At 38.0% G+C, this 22,541-nt stretch overlaps 1 protein-coding gene and 1 long non-coding RNA gene across 3 annotated transcripts; one reads left to right on the forward strand and one right to left on the reverse strand.

The window, feature by feature from the left end:
• The first annotated feature begins 1,958 nt into the window (after nucleotides 1–1,958).
• Nucleotides 1,959–21,307, forward strand: LOC131392994 (uncharacterized). 2 transcript variants are annotated; one of them, XR_009215820.1, is made up of 4 exons: nucleotides 1,959–2,276; nucleotides 3,210–3,337; nucleotides 13,467–13,560; nucleotides 20,922–21,307. It is a non-coding gene; the product is annotated as an uncharacterized LOC131392994 (long non-coding RNA). The 2 variants fall into 2 exon arrangements; XR_009215819.1 differs by lacking the exon at nucleotides 20,922–21,307 and adding an exon at nucleotides 13,657–14,781.
• On the reverse strand, nucleotides 17,971–19,071 carry HTR1F (5-hydroxytryptamine receptor 1F). Its single transcript, XM_058523372.1, has one exon. It carries the CDS (start codon nucleotides 19,069–19,071, stop codon nucleotides 17,971–17,973), a length of 1,101 nt encoding a protein of 366 aa, XP_058379355.1.
• Nucleotides 21,308–22,541: the final 1,234 nt, after the last annotated feature.

Consider the following 22,541-nt stretch of genomic DNA (forward strand, 5'->3'; position numbering starts at 1 on the left):
TGCTTTATTGTTTCAAGCTATGAGTTTATAGGGGTGGGAGATGGAGAATTTTTTACCTATAGCAGCTAATGGAGACAAATACCAACACTAACTGGCCACTGTTGCAGGATGCTAGTAAACTTACTATTTTGAAACTTAATTTAAAAAAAGGGAACCAATCAAGCATTTATCTTGTCTTTCCTATATGAACTTTATTACTGGATAAGCAAACAGTGAATGAGGGTAAGTTTCTCTTTATAGAAATACTCCAGTTAATAAATTAAGATGGAACAATAGAATTGGAATTTATCATTTTGCTACTCCTAATGCATTAATGGATCTAAGCAATGCCCATGAGTGTCTGCCTACATCACAAAAGCAGATAGTATGCTTTCTGTTGGAAGAACACCACACCCCCTACGAAGCAGCTTCACCAAGAAGACCTCATATGATCCAACCAGCACTGCACAGGAGATATGGAAAATGGGAACATAGTAACAAAACTCATCAGCAAAATCCAGACTGTGGGAAACTCTGTAGGACAAATGGTCAAGTTTTTTTCAATAAATAGATTGCAGGGGAAGAAAAGAGGGGAGAGCGCCAGAGAGGGAGCCTGTAGATTAAAAGAGAATTAAGAAACTTATCAACCAATGTATCTTATTTAAATTGATTTGAACTAGAAAGGAAATGACATTCATGAGTAAACTGGTAATTTGAATACTGACTGGCTATTTGCTATATGAAAAAATTATTATTTTGTTCTCAGTTGTGACAATGGTATTATAATTATCCAACAAAAAGAGTCCTTCTCTTGCAGATACATATGAAATATTTATGGATGAAAGGATATGACGTCTGGGAATTACTTCAAAATAGTGTGGGGGGGAAAGTGGGTGTGGATCTAGATAAAACTACTTTGCCCACGAGTTTGGTAATTGTTGAAGCTGTTCTGTGTACTTTTCTATATTTGAAATTTTCTATAATAAAAGTAAAAAAGAGGATAACGTCAGGTAACGCGTGTGTGACAATGAGCACTGTTTTCTTAGGTGGAGCAGGGAAGGCCTCTCTTAGGCACTTTTGAGAAGAAGCTCGATGGGAATGAAGTAGCAAAATGAGGATTAAAACAAGTAAATCCATAGCATTTTTCAGTTCGGAAGCCACTGATGACCTTTACTATTTTTAGTGGAGTGTAGGGGATGGAGTTGGAATGCACTAGCTGAAAATGACCAAGAGGAGCCATCTTGATTCTTTCCAGCAGCTCAGTGTCAAGGGAAGAGGAGAGACGGTGGCCTCTCTCTCCCTGGAGCAGGAGGACACCAGGCATCTCTGAACTAGCACAGGATCTGCCATGTCTCTGCCTGCAATTACCATCTGACTGTGAGCCCTCTTCCTGGGCCCACTTTCTCTGATCCTGTTTCCCTTTGGCTTCAGGTAGATTTTTCCCTGCCCAGCTGTCCTTTCCCGTCCTGCACAATTCCTTTAGGGAGCTGCCTTGAAGTCCCCTGTGGCATACCAGGTACCACAGAGAGGGGATTGCCAGACTCTTGTGCTGCTGGAGGCTTTTTTTCCTTCAGCTTTTGCACAAATCTACTCTTCAATTGCTTCCTCCTGCTGTCTGTTCTTCCCTCTCATGACTTCTGACTTCACTGTTCACTTTCCATTTTCAACCTTGCCTTGTCTTTTAGACTAGACTTTCAGCATTGTTTTCTTATCTATAATCTTGCCTACTTGTTTACCGAGAACTAGATCCTTTCTGTACACTGCTTTGGGCTGCTTATCTCACCCCAGCCCCATGACCCATGCTGCTTACTGAAGGTGCAGCAGTGGAAACCCCACATGAGGTTGTTAACCTTCGGTTCTGGATCACCTCGTGGTGAAGCCATGGCCAATTCATGCCCAGATACAAGTCCCCCATGGCTAGCCAACCTGGTGCTAGAGGCAGAAGAACATTAGTAAGTGGAATCCCTGGACTCGTGGACGATTAACAGTGCCCGGGGCAGAACTGCAGGCTCTGCATCGAGGCCCAGCCCCCGCTGCTCTGGAAGCCCTCAGAATTCTGTGGTTTATCCTAAGGCAGCTGCTGAAGCATTTTCCTAGCAGCTCAGCCCTGTTCCTCTCAAATGTTCCGTGTGTGACATGGCAAGTGTGCATAAAGCACTCCTGCTGAAGAACGCAGTACTGTGATGGCATCTTGAGAAAGGCACTTGGGATCTAGTTTCAGATGCAACCCGAATGCGCTGCTGCTTTTCGTGGAACGCCATTTGTACCGGAAAGAGTGACTGGCAGACAAACCACAGGTATTCAGATGTGGGCATTCGGCAGATATTTTCTCAAAAATGAATGAAATGAGCTTGTCACTTCAAGGAAAGCAAACTGACAATATTTGTTGCCAATGGTAACTTTCAAGTTTTCAAGCAAGGGAGTGCACCTTACATATATGGGGGTTGTTTTAGTATTTTTCCTACTTAACTTTTCTCTACAATTATCCAAATTGAAGGCCAGAAAATGGCCTTCAATTAAGTGACTCTTCCCATATGGTGTTCAGTGTCTACGATGATTCACTTGTATAATTCTTGTTGTGGTAAAGGGATTATTTCCTGTAAAATTGGATTTCAGCGCCAAGAACTACACTTTTAAAATGTGACTTAGCAATTTTATTATCTAACCAGTAAGGGGCAGCAAACAACAATGCTTGTTTGAAATACTAAGCTATTACCTGAAGTTAATTTGGAATTTGTCCTCTTATTCTCGTGTTCAATGCATATGTCTCTGACCCCTTACCCACTCTTAGGAGTGATGCTAAGCTAGAGACACTGAGGATGAGAGAGACATCCAAAAGGGAAAAGAGTAAATGGTAACATTTAAAATATAGTTCTAAAAAAAAAGGATAACACCTGCCAGTCCTTTGTGTTGACAAGTGGTGAATCTCTTACAATTTCTGAGTTGGGTCCTAAGTAACTGCCACGTACCAAGCTACGTAGCCACAAAAATTATTCCCAGTGCATTAATAAGAAGGAAAGGGTGAAAATAATATTTTGTATTAATTCTGCCTTTCTCGCAAAAGACTGGTTTCTCATCTGAGCTTGAGTCATGTAGTTTTTTTAAAAAAAATTTATTTCATTTTAATGAGTATTTTTTGAGCATGTACTGTAAGCCAGGAGCCCGTCTAGGTACTGGAGACAAACGATAAAATGAATACAATACCTGTCCTTCTGCTGCTCTCTTTTTAGCTGGGGAGAGTTACCAAACTGAGAAAGGGGCTAGAGGGAGAAGGGAAGAGGAGAAATTCTGAACTCCAAGTGTGAACAGAGAGTGAGATGCTCGTGAAAAGATGGACAAATGCCGAGTCCCAACAATGGTGAGATTTCTTCGGAAGCTTCTTTTGAATCTTTCACTGTTTTTTTCCAATCACAAATGCAGGTGTGAAAAGTGTAACTTTGCTTTTCTTATATCTGGATGAAATCTCTATCTTAAGACCCTACTCTGCCTGAAGGATAAAGCTTAATTATTTCCAACAAACTCTAGTGCTTTAGGGATTTCTGAATATTTCATACTTTATTCAAATTCAGAACCTGCCCCCCGCAGCACTCTTTCTTCTCAGGTTTGGGAAAGTACATCTACTTCTCTTGTTTGATCTGTCTCAATGCTGTGCTGCAATCTTTGAAATGTAACTCATTTTATTCAGTACTCACAGGTTCTTGTTCCATGCTGACAGCAGCATCCAGATGGGATCACAACCACATGATCTACTGTAGTGTCTTCCTGTGCCCCTAAGGCCCCTGCAGGGCAGCTGGTTCTCTCTCTCTGTCTCTTTTTCTCTCTCTAATTTCTGCATCCTATCTCGGGTCTCTGGGGAGAACTCTCATGCCAACACAGGCCACAGGATGCACACCAGGCCTCCATCAGTCCCATTTCTGGCCCCATATCTCATGCAACTATCTTTACAAGATTGCTACTGTTCTCTTCTAGAATAGAAAATTCTGTGGGAACTCTTAGCTGCTCAGGGCCCAGAGGAAAGAAAGCTCAGAAACCCTTCGCTTTCAGAGTACCCTCAATACCTTCCGGGTTTTTTATTATCCACTCCCTTACTTTGCAACTTAATCACTGGAGGGACTGATTGAGACAAATATATATATTTTTAACTCTTATGTTATAATTGCATCAAGCCTTCCAAATTTGAAGGCCAATATTTAACATTTATTCCAGAGAAATTTCCTTGAACGAGGGAGTGTCAATTAATGAAAAAAAATGCAGGAAAAAAAAGTATCAAGTCATGTTTCACACACTGACCTGTATGTTCAACTGTGCTGTTATTTAAGAATCAAAACCAAACCAATACCTAACTTCTACCTCAAGCGTATTTCTGTTTTCCTTTTAACACTAAACTCCTGAAAAGAGATCTCCATTTCTCATTCATCTAACAAGTAATAGTTCCCAGTCTTACGGCATCTATGCAAAAGAAATAGAAATACTTTGAGATTTCATGAGCATTCTTGTTTCAAGTTCACTAATGTACATCTATCCTGGAAGATTAGGGAGTTTTGTTTTTTCCAGAATTCCAATATTATCTGTGAGTTTTAAACTAGCCTGCAGAGGGCAGCAAATAGTAGTGCAAATCCTGTGTTTTAAACCTCAGGCTTGTAGTAGCAGCTGATTATGAATAAAGCGTGAATGTTATTTAGTTCACATTATATAAAGCCAACACTGAAAAATTTTCTTGACATAAGGAAAATTTTTGTGGCTACTTTTTTTTTTCTTTTTTAATAAAAATAAGTCCTGGGCTGGTTGTTAGTGAAAAAGAAGTAGTCAAATTTATTTTCGGTACCACTTTATTCCTCTGGTACTTCTAGATCTTTCTTCCAGACAATCAGGACCTGCTCACTACCTCTAAGTACTGGAAAGCCTGGCTCTCCCAGTGGGCTATCACAGAAGTCCAGCAACCAGAATTATACCCCTCCCACAAAATAATTATCTTGTATTTCATTCCTACTTGTGTTTTCTTCTACCAGTAGTGATAATTTATACAGAATAAATACTCTTGTTACATGTACATTATTCTTCACAGACATATATTATTGAAATGTAAATATCTAAAGTGACCGCTATTCATAAAAAGAATAATTTTTATTGCAGGATAAGTATTTTTACAGTAAGTTTTATTTGGCTAAGGGCAGTGGAATGAAGCAAGATTCCCCAATACTTAAGTCAATGATCAAATAAATAATTACAAAAACCTACAAAAGGAGGGGAAGTTAAAATTTATCAGCAGCAACAAAACAAATAAAGGGTCACAACCTAATACCTTTGAGAAATGTGATCGACGCAAGACGCGGAAAAGACTGTCATATTGAATTACACTTCCTAACCTTGCCTTCACATCCCAGAAGAATTATTGGAAAAAATGTGTCTAGAGTATCCTAAAAATTCTCACTAACGTCATCCAATTTGGAAAATATGTAGACTGAGGAGTTAAGTAGGTAGCCCTGAGAAAAATAAAGGAGAAACCCAGAAAAATACAACCTTATATTGAGAATTCATTCATCAGAGATAAGAAGCGCCGATAGGCTTATTATCCTTAACGGAACTGCCCAACATTGCAGTGACAGCCGATCTAAGAATCCACTCGCGACAGAATCTCAGAAAAGAGCTCAGATGCCAGATGTTCAGCAAGGGTGACACTGCCTCCTCCGCAGCGGTGCTCCAACCCTGCCATCCCCGCATGCTCAGGCCTTGAAGGAAAGACCAGCTGGTTATAGATGCGATCGAAGTGATTCAAGGAAAATGATCTATACTATTTTGACCTGGGCAGTAATCCCTGATGATAAGTGTGATCCAGGCAAAAATAAATCACATGGTGATTATGAAACTATAGTAGAGTAAAAAAGAACAAACAGGAAGGAAGGAAGGAAGGAAACAAGCAAGAAGGAAAGACACGTTTCATAAGATGCAAAAGTCTGGAAGTAAGGGAAACAGACTACAGAGGGAGAGTACCCGTGAGTGTTTTACGCTATGCAATAACATCACAACAAAACAAATACTCCAATAAGACAAGAGCTAAAAACCAAGATGATTAGGATTAAAAGGTTAAAAAGAGATTTTAGGATAGGAAAATCTGAGAACCGACCCATAATTGTAGATCTAAAAAATAAATCGTAGCTCCCCTGCTGTCTGAAAGATCGCTTTATGCCTCTCTGCTTTTACGGAAGACCTATATTAGCACCTGTTTTCGCTAACTGTAAGAAATCTGAAGAGATTAACGGCGTTCAGCGTCTGTTTTGTAGCAGGCACGGAGTGGCGCCGCCAAGCTCCTTCCCGGGGAACTACACTCAGCGTCTCAGCATCTCAGCATCCAGCGCCATAGCTTTGAACTGTCTGGGAGCATCTGTGCTTTATCTTGATTTATTTGGTAGATTATTTTTTGGGCCTGAAAACGCTCAAAAAATTTTCCCATATAAATTAATGGTAACTGCTTTTTGCTTTATGCCATTTCGGGTTACGAAAGGTTTCAAAGGAATGCTCTACTTTTGGATAGCGGGGGAAACCTGTACCAGAAACAGCAAGGGGAGAAATAAATTATCATAAGATAGAGAAAAGGCTTCAGTCATTGTAATGAATGCAGAAGAAAAAGCAAATGTAAAGCAATTTCACTTCTATTACCGGTAACACAGTGAAGCGAGTACCTGAACTGATCCTATTGCTGAAAACAACTGAAACCGCTGAGCAAAAACATTTTAAAAATCTTAAATGCAGGCAAATGCTGCAAAAAAAGAGTAAAGACTACTGAGGCCAAAAATATGTTAAAGGCAGGAACTCTGAGAGGTAAGTAATGCCCTAAGGTTGGCTTTTTGCCTTAATGGCACTTGCTGAGCTCAGATGATCTCAAGCATTGATTTTTACAGTTTCAGGGATGGGAGACAAAGCTTACACCCTACTCAAGTTAGGGATTATATTAGGAGACCCCTTTAAAGAAAACTAGAACCCAAAGTGTGATACTCCCAGTTTAAGAATGAGCTAAGACCAATCTGGAACTGAGAAAAAAAGAAAATTGCCCATCTGGAAAGTTGAACATTGAATCTTGATTCTGGTTGAAGGTGGAAACAGATTTCTCTTGAAATCTCATAGTCACAATCTGGCTTCCATTTAAGTTTGTATCCTGAATTCACATCACCTGGTATTATGAAACACACACACACACACACACACACAAAAGCAAACAACTTCAAGTCAATAATTTAGGTTAAATTGATACAGTATTGATAATGCCCACAGATGCCTAACAGAAGGAAATGCTAATCCTCCCACGAAGGAATCCAACTTCATCCCAGGTCTCAAAGAATTTCCACAGGTAAAGTTCAAATGAAAATGAGAGCTCAAAGTAAAGAGAAAAAAAATCAATAAACACCTAGGGAAACAAGGCACCAAAAACAACATAAAGGCTCAAAAGTCTTCAGATGTAAGAATTGTCAGACAGAAAAAGTAAAAATAAGTTTGTTCAGAATGCTTCAAGATATAAAAAGGCATAAAATCATGAGTAAAGAATAGATGTGTGAAAAACCCAACATTTCTAGGAATGAACAATTAATAGAAATTTAAAACTCAATGGATGGTTTACATCAAATTGTCTATAACTAAAGTCCAGAGAGACAAAGAAGTAGAAAACATGAAAGAGACATGAAGGACAGAATAAAATGGTCTAACATATGTCTAATTGGAATTCTAGAAGGAGGAGAGAGAGAGAGAAGGGAGGGAGGATGAATGGAGTAGGGGTTATATTTGAAGACACTGAGAAGTTTTCAGAACTTGTGAAAGAAAATAAGCATTAGATCCAGGAACTCCAATGAACACCAAGGAAGGTAACTTAAAAGAAATCCAAATTTAAGATCCACCATAGTCAAATTGCGGATCATTTAAAGAAGAAAAACAGAAAAAAAAAAAAAGGAAATTCTTAAAAAGTTCTACGGTAGTTTTTTCAGAGGAAGAAATTTATCTAAATCTAATTTCCTGCCATGTCTCTAAGAAATACTTTGTCTTACTCTTTCCCCAAACACTTGGAAAAGAGCTTAGAGAAACCCATGCTGTAAATCTTATTCCTGAATAAGCCTTTTTCTTTTTGTCAGTTGGAAAGGTTCTATTTTAGTTGACAGTTGTAAGATCCTTTAAGACCAGTGTCAAGACGTGATACGAGCATCTACATCTTCAAAAGGCAAACGTGGTATTCCAAGGGTTCTGGTATCACTAAGTCAAATTCAGCTGATTTAAGCTGACAAAGTACAAGACACAATTTGCTCTGAAGACTCAACAAAGAGGTCGACTGTGTGGCAAAACGGTTACCTCCAGCCGAGCAGTAGGAAATAAAGACCCTGGTCTTTGCACAGACAGGTGAGTTCTGCGGGAACCGCGTCGCTGATGCGCAGCGCAGAGGTCAGCGTCCCCTTGGGCCGGCGAGGCTCCTGCGATTGCGCATGCTCCAACTCCACGCCCGCGCTCTCGAATGGGACCGAGCCCCCGGACGAAGGCTGGCGGCAGAAGCGGGTGTGGGCTTTCTGTCTGCAGAGGTTCGATAGATCTTGGGCTCCGGATTCCGTTTAACACCTCAGCAATCAGGTTGCAGAAACTCTGCAGAGCACCGCTATCTAAATCTCAGTTGTATATACTAAATTTATACCATAATCAAAAGAAGGAGGAGGACAGAGAGAGGGGAGGAGGAGAAGGAGAGACCAAGAACCCAATAACACCAAAGCCACGTCTCTCTAGGAAGTGCAGTTATCCATTCACAGATATTTGGGAATAATTGCAAATGTTTGTTTGTTTGTTTTCCTATTGTTTCCTTCTAACAGTTTCCTTAGTAATTAACGAAGATATATCTTTCTCTGTGGAATATGTACAAACATTTTGTTTAACCTGCTCTATGACCTTTTCTTCTCTTCCTCAAGTGCCAACACTTCTTTCACTTCGTGTCTATCAAGATTTATTTTGAGAGAGAACAGTTGAAAGAAGCTGTTTCTCAAAATCTAATACATAATTACACGTGATTACACTCAAAACTGTTCTTGAAAGATTGGAACTCAGAATAAAGCAGCGCAGGGGGAAGAAAACTCCCATCGTTCTTTTCCATTTACACTTGAATGTTATTTAGTAACAGTATTTCAGTAACTACTTTTTACTGATTTTTTTTTTCTTTCAGGAAAATAAAAGGAATTGGCTTTGTTTTAAATGGAATTTTAAAACTGAGACTGTAAATTCTTTCAGTGAAGTGAGGTGAAGGGCCACAAGCAGAGTGATGGCAGGTGGTACAGTCCAATGAGAGAGACTCGTTTTCTAGTTCAGGCTTCCACAAACACTATGGGAAAACACTTGTACACTTAAAATCCGTGTTTGCTACATATTTTTATTCTTCCTTTGTAGTTTTTTTAATAGAATGCTGTAGGATATTTTGAAATGATACAGTAAAGGCCAACACATTATTTGAAGAATACGATTTATTTCACATTTTACTATGTTTTGGGGCTAAGCAATGTCAAATTCCAGCATACATTTATTTTTATTACCCTCTTAACAGCAACAAACTGAATAGATTCTTATATTTCATAGACTATTAAAATTCATGCTTGAACATTTTCTATAATTTGGGCAATTGCTATAAAACCGTTAAACTTAAGTGTTTTTTCATGTCTTTGTTTTTTACTAAAGATAATCACTATATGTTGTTTTTCATCAATGGGAAGATTTTGAGAAAGAAAATGCATTTAAAGTTTTGTCATTGGTTCAGTAGTGTACACATATGACTCTAGGCCAGCCATTATCAATGGAAAAGACAAGCATAGGAAGTCGATCACCCAACCTGCACCTCCACACGTTTTGCTTATGACATACTGTGAGAACAGGGAAAAGGACAGAGGATTCCTAGAGTGCGCATGCATTTATAACTGGAGTTATTTTTGTATAAGTATGGCAAGTAGAATAAATAGCATTTAAACCTTTAGATTGGTGGGAAGATATAATAGAAAAGAAAATCAAGCTTAACACAAAAAGTCATTGCTGAGTTCAGGTTTTATATTTTGAAACATCAGCATAAATGAAAACACAAGAGATAAAAATATGAACTTGCAATTCACCTTTTATTCCCTTTTATTAAGAGTGTGTAATTAGAACCTGAGCTTGTGGATGAACGGACAACAGTGACACACAGGTCCTTTGGAGAACAAGGGGAGTTCAGTTGGGTCCCTGGAGCTAACACAGCGTGTCCCCCATGCTGGAGAGAGTGTCAGGTGCTTGCTGTAGAGGTGGGCAGTTTTGAAGAGTTGACCTTTCTATGTGTGGTCAGCCTAAGAGTGCTTGTACCACAATCATCTAGGATGGTGAGGTGGCTGTGGGCTCCTCTTTTTTTTTTTTTTTTTTTGTGAGGAGATCAGCCCCGAGCTAACATCCGCCAATCCTCCTTTTTTTTTGCTGAGGAAGACGGCCCTGGGCTAACATCCGTGCCTATCTTCCTCCACTTTATATGGGACGCCGCCACAGCATGGCTTACCAAGCAGTGTGTCGGTGCGCGCCCGGGATCCGGGCCAGCGAACCCCGGGCCGCCGCAGCGGAGCGCGCGCACTGAACTGCTTGCGCCACCGGGCCGGCCCCTGTGGGCTCCTCTTTTAAGATGCTTGAGCTGAGTGAAACTGATAAGAAATATTTCTCCAGCTTTTAAAAATACACAGAATGATTTCTAGAATTCCCCAGGACGTAAGAACTGTTCCTTTTGAGTTGGAGAACATCTTGCATTTTCTAGTTCACTGCAGAGATACTTCCTACTCTAAGATGCTGCCCTCTCTCCAACCACACACCGACTGTGGAACAGAGGGAGACTAGGGCCGGGGAGGAAGTGTGAACAAGACTCCGTGTCAGGTGGGCTGGAAGCCAATAGCCGATATTTTAATATGACCAAGTGTATTTATTTATATCTGTTTTAGAACAGCGATTGAAATACTATCTTTAGAAATAGGCAATTTAAAGCATTTTTATATAGGGCATATATGATATATAATTACTAAATAGTATATTGAAATTTATCATTATACACAGATATTTCCAAAAAATTAATGTTTTATGACTTTCAGTAAAATAGTCCCTAATCATTGAAAAATAAGGACTAGTTTCCTATTTTTACCAAAACACACATTACTTCTCAGTTTCCTTTTTGATAATAAACCACTTGTATTTCTTTGTATTAAACTTAGGAATAAAAATAAATCAACTGTAACTATATTTTAGTTGCTAGGACACAGTGAAATGAACCAGGCTCACTTAGACAAGGAGATCAGTATTTGAAAATATTAGGGACAGGTATGGAAGGAATGGAAAGAACCTATGTCCTCTAAGTAACTTACATTATTATTTTTAGTTGATATAAAAACTAAACACTCGTGAAGAAATTAGAGATATTAAAAATAAATAGAGAATTATTGAAGACAATATTGTGTCTTCACAATAGTGAAACTGAATACAGATTCAGTTTCAAGCGAGAAGGGGAATTTAATCGTGCTTTGGTGGATAAGTTGCTTAAACATCAAGGGCACATCAGGTGGGAGGGAAAAAAAAGCGCCAAGAGCAATGGAGACGAGAATGAGCAAGGCATGTTGCGAGGACAATGAAGAGAGGGGCCAGACTGGAGAGGAGAGCATTCGTTGGGGCGAGGGAGGATAGTGGGAAGTAAGATTTTCTAGAGGGATGTCTTTTGTTATTAACATTAAGTCCCTAAAAGTCAAGCAAGAGAGTCTGCATATAAAGAATAAGCAATAGGGAGCCATCGAGTAGTTTCTTTAAATATTAATATTTTTATACAAATTAGTAGTGTTTTTTTCTTACACTCAGTACAGCCTAAAATGAAGCCTCCAGTCTTATTTTCTTCAACTTAGGATTCTCACTTCAAATGAAAGTTTCCCCTTCAGTATTTAAAGAATTAAAATAAAACCCTAATCCTGAAACATATGAGAAATCACCTCTGAATATATCAACAGAAGAAATTAATGCTGGACTAATTGCAGTTAAGATTTTAATAGGGTAGAAGGATTGCATTGCATCCTTCTAGAAAGCTAAACAAGTTTTGAAGATGCTGGGCATTCAGTAACAGGGATGGCAGGATAGAACAAGGGCAGGGACTGGTGAGGGCCCAGCAGCATTTCTGCAGCGTGGACAGGGTTCTTGGGAGTTACCACTCACCAAGGGGACAGCCAGGAGCAGGAGGCCGTCAACAACTTGCTTCTCTCCAGACTCGGAAAAAGGCACGACGCAGAACACCAGGTTCCGTGTCAAGTGCACCCTGACTCACTCCAGACCCACCAGAGAGAAGAATAACAATGCTCACTTACATTCTGCAGTCCTTTAGCGCTTTTCAAGAGCGTTTGCTTTATGTCACTTTATCTCCTTCGTCTTTCTGCTCTAATCTGAGGCAAGCAGGGTAAATGAAACTTGCTCAGACTCAAGTTAATGTGTAGCAGAATCAGAACTCCCATATGGCCTTTCTGATTTCAAATCTAGAGAGTTCTCTACTCCAAATTGCTGCCTCATATGTCAGGAAAAGCATTTATTCTTTGCCTTAGCAAAACTTAAGTAATATACTCATTGAAAATAGATTTTAATAGTCTTTTAAAAATAAATGTTTTATAATCCACTCAGCAATGTTAATGTGATTTTTACTTCTGTTCAGTTTTTCATTAAGCATTTTTCATGTAGTAGCAAAATACTTTTCTGGTTTCTGACTTGGCCTCTTCTAGTAAAATGGTGGTGGAATTTCATTTTCAGTTATTATAACTATGTCCCACAGACATTTGACTAGCTAGCTGGGAGCGTTCAGGCAGTGGTCTGTGGGAAAGCTCCAAACTGCACCTTTGTTAGAATAACCAAGAACCTGCTGAAGACAGACTCTGGGCCTCCACTCTGGGCTCATAGACTTAGAATCTTTGGAATCTGCCTTTTTAGCCAGTGTCTCAGGAGATCCTTCTGCACACTGCTTTGAAAATCTATTACTCCTCTTCCTTCCTGTTGAAAAATCCCCCTCCTCCTCCCATTCCTCCTTCACCTTCAAGTTCAACAGTATGCTATGCTAAGAAGATCGTTTCTTTTTTCCAGTTCAGTCCTTCTTAACCTCTGCAAAATCACACACACACACACACTCTCTACTAGGGTCACAGATCCATTCGAATCCTAACCAAACCAACCAACACAAAGAGGAAATGTGTACCTGCTGGGGGGGTGGGCGGTAGAAGCGAGTAAAATTTTCCTTTATTAATTGGCTTGCAATATAATATAATAATGATGATGCAATATATACAATATAACGGTATAAAAAGTATACATTTAAGGAATGAATATTAATTACTTATAGTTTAGGAATATGAATAGAATATAATGAAAAGGATGTTGGAGAGCATAGGAAGGTCAACGTAGCAATCCTTGCTGTGTCCATGTGAACCAATGAGGTCACTTTACTGCCCTTGCAGAGCTGGAAGCTCGCCACAGCTGGAACTGGAATTGCGACTAAACACAGCCTCTACTGAAAGGCTGCTTTGACGAGATTTATTGTTGCTACTGCGGGTAAAGATAATATTATACATCTGTTTCTCAGAAATTTTATGATTTCTGGCCTAACTAGAGAGTGTAAATTCTTTGAAAAATTTTTATCTTTTTCAGGTGGATTTCAAGTACTAACATTTTGTACAGAGAAGATCTTCTATATCAACAATCGGACACTTATTATAATGTTGGAAAATATTTCTCTCAGCAAGTCCCTCATTTTAAATAATGGGAGAAAACATATTGATTCACAAGACCACAAAAAATTATCACAATGTCATAAGAAAATATTTACTTTATTCATGACAGAGATATTAACTTGCCTTTAGAGATATTTTCTGGCAAAATAAAGGTCTGAATATAATCATTTAGTTGTTAGGAGGATATTAGAAACACATTTTCTGAAACAAATTACTCTAATGTGGACACATTTTGAATTGAGCAGATTATTTTTGAAGGACTTTAGAATGCATTGAGGAAATTTGGTGGAGCAAGTCAACACATTTCTTAGTAATTGGCTTCCAATTAATTCTCCATTTCTTTTTGACACAAAACTCTTGGGTACGGAGGGACAAGCTTAAGATTGAGCCTGTGAATATGGGGATTATACTCTGCTAGGGGAATTTTAAAATTTAGAAAACTGACATTACTGGTATAAGCGAGAATTTGAAAGTGAGCCCAAAAGAAGCTTTTCTTCACTTGCGAGCAAGGAACATTTATACCCCAGAGCACAGGGGAGGGGGATCAAGTTCACCAGAAAAGGGAGAGAAGGATTGGTTTGGGAGTTTCAAAATGGGAATTGGTCCTTCATAAAGATTGACCCGTCAACTGCCAGGACCTGGATAGCCTGTTTATGCTGTGGATTTGACCCTGTGGGTCTACTGGGAAACAGAAGGAATACGCAAAACTCTTAAGTTAGGCAATCCATATTCTTACACCAGTCCTGCAATAAAGACCATATTTCACAAGCAGAAGTGTATTTTCAAACATGGTTTGTACATAGCTCTGCTGAATGATAGAGTATTGGACTGAACTTAGTATCCAGTAGTTTGACTTCCTATCTTTCTCTGGTGTATTGTCTCACCGTTTACACATTCTTCATTCAAAAATATTTAGAAGAAGCAGAGCAAAATTAAGACCCCCACTTACTTTTCTGGTGCTGGTATATTTAAAATTGTAGCAAGAAGTTAACTTTCATTATCTAATATTTAACCACTCTCTATGATATTTACGTTTTCTTCCTCTACCTTATCAGTTAAATATATACATTATTATATTTTACATTTGTTGTAAATGTGAAAATATATTTTTCTCTGTACAATTTTCTTCTTTTAGTTACTTGGAAAATTTTCATTGAGAGAATAAATCCTCTGTATTCAGGGAATTATATCGTGTTACATATAATCCGTTCTTCATAAATTTCAAAAAAAGTGCAAATTGCAGATTCTGAGCCCCTACATTACCTACCATTTAAGGATATTATGGAGAGATCACTCATATTTGGTCCTTGATTTGGCATGATCAATACCTTCAGCATGTGAGGGAAACACATAGATGAAGTGATAATTACTGTAATGTGTTGTGGCCTCTTTGAATTAAAAAATGCTTCAGACACACAGAAATAATACATTTGATTCTCTGCAGAAGTCTGAAGGGAGATTTGACTTCCCTGTCACTTACAGTGTTATTTTCCTGGATTTGAGTTTCTGTCTAACTCAGAGTAGAGGGTAGAAGGTGCATTTGTGTGAGCCTCACCCTGCTTAAGATTCGTTCCTTTGGGTTGATGGGCTGTGTCTCTTAGAGTTCTACAATATAAATATATACATTTCTGAGGTGGGTGTAAATAAATTAATTGAACAGATTATTTTCACTCTAGCAAGGCCTTTGAATGAATAAATCAAAGAATCAAATTTTGGTGAGGAGGGGAAAGAGAAGTGAGGAGAGAATGATCCGGACTAGAGCAGGCTTTGGACTGTCAACACAGCATAAGGGCCGCGGGAAATAAAAATGAAAGAAGAGGACAAAAGAGGTGTTGGGAGCCTTAGATGAATCTCATCTATTTGTTAGTTTTGCTTGGACCAGACTACTCAGCAGTGCCAGTGAGCTCTGACGTGTCTTATGCCTGTGAGCTCTGACGTGTCTTTATGTGTATATACGCCCAAAACAGAAGTCGCCATTTCACTCACAGGTCCCTTCTCTCAAGTTCCTCATTTCAGTTGAGGAGGAGTTATCTCAGTGTCTCTCCATCTCATGTTTCTCCATCTGTCTGTTTATTAATGTATTTGCTACACCCTATAGATTCTGTTTGTTCCTTTACATTCCTGCTGCCAGAATCAAGTTCAGGATTTTATCACCTTTGCCTGGATTGTTGATTTGCTTTCTAACAAGAAGTCATTATCTCTAGTACTCTCTCTACTTGAATCCATTCAGATATATATATATTTTATAATTTCCCTAAACTTGTAATATTCCTGCTAAAAAGCATCAGTGATGACCCATTGACATACAGCAACCAAACTGACTATAGACTTCTTTCTGACATTCAAAGTCAGCCACAATAATAGCCAATTTCTCTTTTAATCTCTTCTTCTATTGTTCTAAATAGCTGCCAAACTCATTGCTATTTCATGAACATGCTCCACCAAATGCTTATAGAATTCAATCTGAACTCCTGATGTTACCACTACTCAGAGTGCGCTTTTCCATTTCTCTTGCCCAAATGCTGTTTATTTAATGTCTATTTTACATATATTCATTATGAAATTTTGCTGATTTTTCTCAGCCAGATGTGATCAATTTTTCCTTTGAACCATAATAACTATGTAAATAACTTCCAGGCCAGATCTTTCTTTTTTCTTATAGTGTTCATTTTTTTGTTTCAGTTTTTAGATTGCAAACATGTTAAGGAGAGAAACTGTATTTTATTATTTCCTGTATCTTCTATATAGTATGTCTCAATGACTTATATAAAATGAGAACTCTGTAAATATTTGTTAGATTGAGAGTAATGTGTCATAGATACATAAAAAATTGATGTAATGCACTCTTAAGCACCCCACTGGGAAAGAGTATTTAGAATACACAGAAAGGTGCAGCATAAAAGAAAAGAAATGTATTATTTTTCAAATGATCCTGGTCAATGGTATGCCTTCCAAAACGTGGTCTCTGACCTTGCTGGTTCAAATGAAGTGAAATCTTCCCAGAAGCAGAGTTCTTTTGTTTTCAAACCTTTATAGAGATATGAAAGAGGAACTTATGGAATTGCTTTGGCTCACTAAACTAGGGGAGTGACTGGGAGATATATATATAATATATATTAAATATAATATACATGTAATTGGCATAATATGAATCTTTGCCTGTTCATTTCTGCCAGTTGGAAAACCAGAGATTTTTTTGACGTCAGTGGAAAGTTCTAAGGGTTTCTACCACATTGTCTCTAATAAAAGGAAATCACATGTAAAGGGAAGCTATGGAGCTGCTGAAGTGCTAAGCACCATGGACGTTTTAGTTAGCAGCTGAGCTTACAGACATTAACAGGAATGAAATGTATTTTATGCTCTTAAAAAATGTTAGGAGTATAATAACTCTGGTGAGTAACTCAGGGAACTTAGTGCCTCATATTTTGATTCCTAAATAAACATGGAGCAATTATAATACCTCTCCACAGCCCCCTCCTTGAGTAATTGCTACTAGTGTAAGGCTTTGATTTCAAATGTTGATAATATATGGTTAAGAAAATGTTCTTCTGGGAATTCATATTAAACAAAAATAGTATTTAAATATGCACAAATTCAGCATCCAAAATTATTTTGCAGTACCTAACTCACTTTATGAATACTCTTTACTATCTACATACACCAACAGTATCACCCTCTGACTTGTCCGTTTCCTCCTGTCATACTAAGGAACAGTCTTTGTTAGCTCCTTCCCTTCCCCTTTCACCCAGGGTAGGAGGCAGAAGGGACAAGAGAGGTTAGGCAGGAGAACTGTGTGCTCTGTGGTAAATTATATCTTTTCTATAAAATAATAGAATTGTATAATGAAACAATAGGAGTATATAGAAATTACGGATGGAGGTATGTTAATTGAACAATCTTCTGTAATTGCTGTAAGACACAAACCTGGAAAATCACTGCTCTTAATCATACATATATATTTCCAGTTAGCCTCTTAGGAACTTTTCATAGGCAAATAGTGTTTACAAACAATAAATTATTCTAATTTGGAGTATTCTACAATGATAGTTAAAAGAAACATCTTTAAATCAATAAATTTTATATTCATGTTGCTATTAAAATATAAATCATATTTTTATCATTTTAGCAGTTTTAATTTATTTGCTTCTAAAAGTTTAAATGTTTTATTATTTAGCATTCATTAAGTTACTTCACCTCAAAAAACTCCAAGCCTTTTAATAATGAACCTTCTTTAACATCGACATCGCACAAGTTTTTGGAATGCTTTCTTGAAGTCTTCATTAAAGATTGTATAAATCAGTGGATTTATAAGAGAATTGAGATAGCCAAGCCATGTCAAAAAATTGGACATTTCCTCAGAAATTTTACACTTTTCACAGACATTAACAACCAATTCTTTTACAAAGAAGGGAAGCCAACATATTACAAATGCACCCAAGATTATTCCCAGGGTAGTGGCTGCTTTGCGCTCTCTTGTGCCTAAGATCTTTTGCTTTCTCCAAGATTTCTCATGCTTGAATTCAGACTTGGGACTTTTCACTGTGCCATGAATTTTATCAAGGTCTGTTGATGGATCAGATAAAGACTTTTCTAGCACATATGGTGTGGAGACCAGTCTGGTGTTTTTCTCACCACTCTCCAAAAGGACCTGGCCATTCAGCTCCTCCTTGGCAATCCTACTTGCTTGTCTCTTGTGGTATAACGTCTTTGCTGCTTTATATATTTTATAGTAGAGGATCAAAATCAATGTTAATGGAATGTAGAAAGCTCCAAACGTTGAATAAATAGTGGAAACAATGTGGTCGTGTTTGATGATGCACTCGTCTTCTCGGCTAGTTCCTTGGTGCCTCCAGAATAGAGGAGGCATAGAGATAAAAATAGATATAATCCAGACGACGGTAATCATAATGCCAGCATGCTTGGGAGTCCTTTTCCTGGCATACTCAACAGCATCTGTGATTGCCCGGTACCGATCCAAAGCTATAGCAGAGAGATGCAAGATGGAGCACGTGCAGCATGTAATGTCAACACTCAGCCAAATGTCACAGGCCACTTGCCCCATAATCCAGGTCTCCCTCACAATGTACACAATGCTGAAAGGCATCACCAGGGCAGCTACAAGAAAATCTGTGACTGCAAGGGAGCAGATTAAATAGTTGGCTGGGTGGTGCAGCTTTCGGGTCACAATAATCGCAGCTATCACAAGGGAGTTGATGGTCGTTGTCATTAGCGCCAGCCCGGAGAGAGTGAGGGACACCAGAATTTTGGATGGCATTCTGTATAACAGTTCTTCTGAGGTCAAGTTTTGATCAGATGAGTTTAAGAAATCCATTTTTTTTTGTTTTGAAAGATTAATATAGCTGAAAACATGGATACCTGTAATGAAGAAGAGGAAAAATAATTCAGAGAAGGTTTCAAAGATTTTTCTCTCCTTTCAGAATAATTTTTAAAAAATATGTGTATGTTTTCCCAGAATATTCTTTGGAATAAAAAAATAGAGTTCAGATTACAGATTTTCTTTTTCTTTTCATTTAATATAAGAAGTCCAACAAGAACAGCAGCTTGAAAAAATATGGCTCAAATAAAACAATTTTTATGGGTAAATTATTAACCTTTTACTCTGTAAACTCTCTACCATCATAGAATTGCGTTTAAAAACTGTATTAATCCTACTACGTTTTTCTCTGTCTACAGCAGTAAAAGTTTAAAAGCACATCATTAATATATATTTGTGCATTATATAATGTAATATAAGAAAATATCATACTTAAGGCAGTATTTAAAATCATAAACAATTTTGTACTTGATTCCAAGTTACATTGAGAACATTATCATTGGGTTGATGGAGACTAAAGAAAGTTTTAACGTATTTTATGTCAGGATATAAAGGTTATAAAAAGGGAAATAAAAACAAAATATTTTTAGTATATCTCTAGCATTCCATGATCATTTTATGAAATTAGGAAAATGTCAGAGTATTTAGTAGTCTTTGTGGATATAAGTAGTTAATTTGGTTTAAAAAGATGAAATAAAATTAGTTGGAGTCAAATAACTGTACGACACTGCCCATTATTACAATGACATATATGACCAAATAACCCACTTAACAAGGTGAACTTGCCAGTAAGGAGAGCTCATAATGGTACTCACCCTGAAATGGAAATTATTCTTCTTTAAAAGTCATCATTGTGGGCCGGCCCCGTGGCTTAGTGGTTAAGTGCGCATGCTCCGCTGCTGGCTGCCCGGGTTCGGATCCCGGGCGCGCACCGACGCACCGCTTGTCCGGCCATGCTGAGGCCGCGTCCCACATACAGCAACTAGAAGGATGTGCAGCTATGACATACAACTATCTACTGGGGCTTTGGGGGAAAAATAAACAAATAAAATTATAAAAAAAAAAAAAAGTCATCATTGTAACGACCATGTTATCTTACTTCTGAAAGAGGACTCTACAAACATGGCTTGTAATTTTTATTTCAGTCCATGTTATTACTTAATTACAAGTCAAATAAGAGCAATTGGAATGTAATGAAATAAGATTAATCATTTTTATGATAGTTTTTTTTTTGGCCTCAGTTCTTAGTTCTTTCTTTAATAAGTTTTAGCAGATACCTATATCTTAGGAAAAGACAGAGAGAAGATGGAAACCTGAAACTTTATTCTTAGTTATAACTGTTATTATACCTCCATAAGCCTTAAATTAACTTTAAAGTGGCTATGTTTTATTTGTTGGAACTGATAGAACAATAATTTAAAATACTTGAGGGGCTGGCCCGGTGGTGCCAGTGGTTGAGTGTGAGTGCTCCTCTTCGGTAGCCCAGGGTTCACAGGTTCGGATCCCAGGCGCACACCGGCGCACAATTTGTCAAGGTTTATATGGTGGCATCCCATATAAAGTAGAGGAAGATGGGCACAGATTTAGCTCAGGGCCAATCTTCCTCAGCAAAAAGAGGAGGATTGGCAATGGATTTAGCTCAGGGCTGATCTTCCTCACACACACACAAAAAATAAAATAAAATACTTGATACTTTTATGTCAAGTGCTTCCTATGAAGTGTGTATGTGTGTGTGTGTGTGTGTGTGTGTGTATTATAAAATCTTGGAGTGTAGCATACTTAATATTCTACTTGTGTTTGGGTTACCAGTACTAACTTTAATTTTTATTTTCTCATATTCATTGAAGGCAGGTGCTGATGGCTTGCTGCTAAGCAAATTGAGTGGCAGAAGAAATCTGAATACCTACTACCCAGAATATAAGTAGTTGTCCTGTGTGTACTTGGAAAGGTGTTGTATATCTATGTTATTTATATCAACACTTACCCAATTGTAAAGGGCAACTAAGACAACTCCAGATAAAGAATGGAGGCTCAAGTCTCCCTAGAAATTCTAAACCAGTGGTTCTGGAACTTAGTTTGCTTCAGTATCACCTGGAGGGCTTGTTAAAACACAGGTTACTGAGGCCCACCCTCTGGAGTTTAAGAGTCAGTAGGTCTGGGGTGGGACCCTCAAATCTGCATTTCTAACAAGATCCCCGGTGATGCTGATGCTGTTGGTCCCAGGAATCAGGTTTCTGGGGGAAATCAACATGGTGTTTCTCAGCTGTTTGTCTACTCCCTTTACTGCTATAGCATCTATGAGTTCCTCTCTGTTGAGAGCAGCTCTGACACTTGTGCTGTACAACTTTCTTACATCTCCTCTTCTCACATTCTTAACTTATTTCTTGGAGTTTCTCAAATAAGTGATCTTACTCTAGCTTTCCTCCTGATATTTCCCTGACTATTTTTATTGCTGTCTTCGTGCAGCTCTTGGACCCCCGGCTTAGGCCTATGAACTCTCCTTCCCCCACATTGTGTCCACTCTTTTCAGACTGTTATGTGGGTTATGCACTGTGACCGTATTTCCTAAATCAGTGTTGGATCACAGGGCCTGGGACATAATGGTGAGCTCATTGGCACCGTCAGGACCATCAGGGAAACCCTCCATGTGTGCTTTCAGTATTAGTGGACCTCACGGTCTTGAGCTATTTTCCCTGGAAACATCTTTAGGGTGTCAGTGGTCACAGGTGAAATGCTTACTCCAAACCAATTAGACATATTAGAAACATGGTAGATTAACTAATTTCTACCTTCTGATTTTTTCCCCATTCTCTCATCATAAAATTTGTATTATATACTCAATAAAAACCTAAATATTTTCTTAATTGGTTAATTCCTTTGCAGCAGTGTTTATTTATCATTACGGGAATTGATTTAAAAGTGCTGACACTTTCCATTTTATAAGCAAAAATAACTTTCCACTTTAATTTACCTGATAAACAGTTTTGGTATAAGAGCCTCTTCAAAAGGTAATCCTGAAATTACATTTTGAATAGAATATTAAACAAGAGAAACTGTTTGGAAATAGTTATGTGGGTTTCTATAATAAAAATTAATTCTATAGGAAAACAGACCAGCTTAAAATTAGAACGTGAATTATTTGATAATTCAACCGATTTCTCTAAACATTACACTGTAGCATTTCAATTAGCCTCAGTAAAATGGTACCTAATTCTAAGGGAAAAGTCTAAATGTGTCATATTCTATGGCAGTTTACAAGAAATCTCCCATTATTAAATTTAGAAAACTAATTAATCTGCTGATAGTTGTGTTTATAGAAAACAAAGAAATTGGAGAACAAATAAAGTCAATCACAATTGGGTTTCTTTTTCTTTTTGTCTTATTTTCCTTGCCATTTGCAATTAGGATTTCAATAAACCATCCAGTTTCATTAATTCAGACATAGCCTCTAATCTGATTCTTTCATA

Source organism: Diceros bicornis, chromosome 27, assembly GCF_020826845.1.
Source record: "Diceros bicornis minor isolate mBicDic1 chromosome 27, mDicBic1.mat.cur, whole genome shotgun sequence".
Lineage (NCBI taxonomy): Eukaryota > Metazoa > Chordata > Mammalia > Perissodactyla > Rhinocerotidae > Diceros > Diceros bicornis.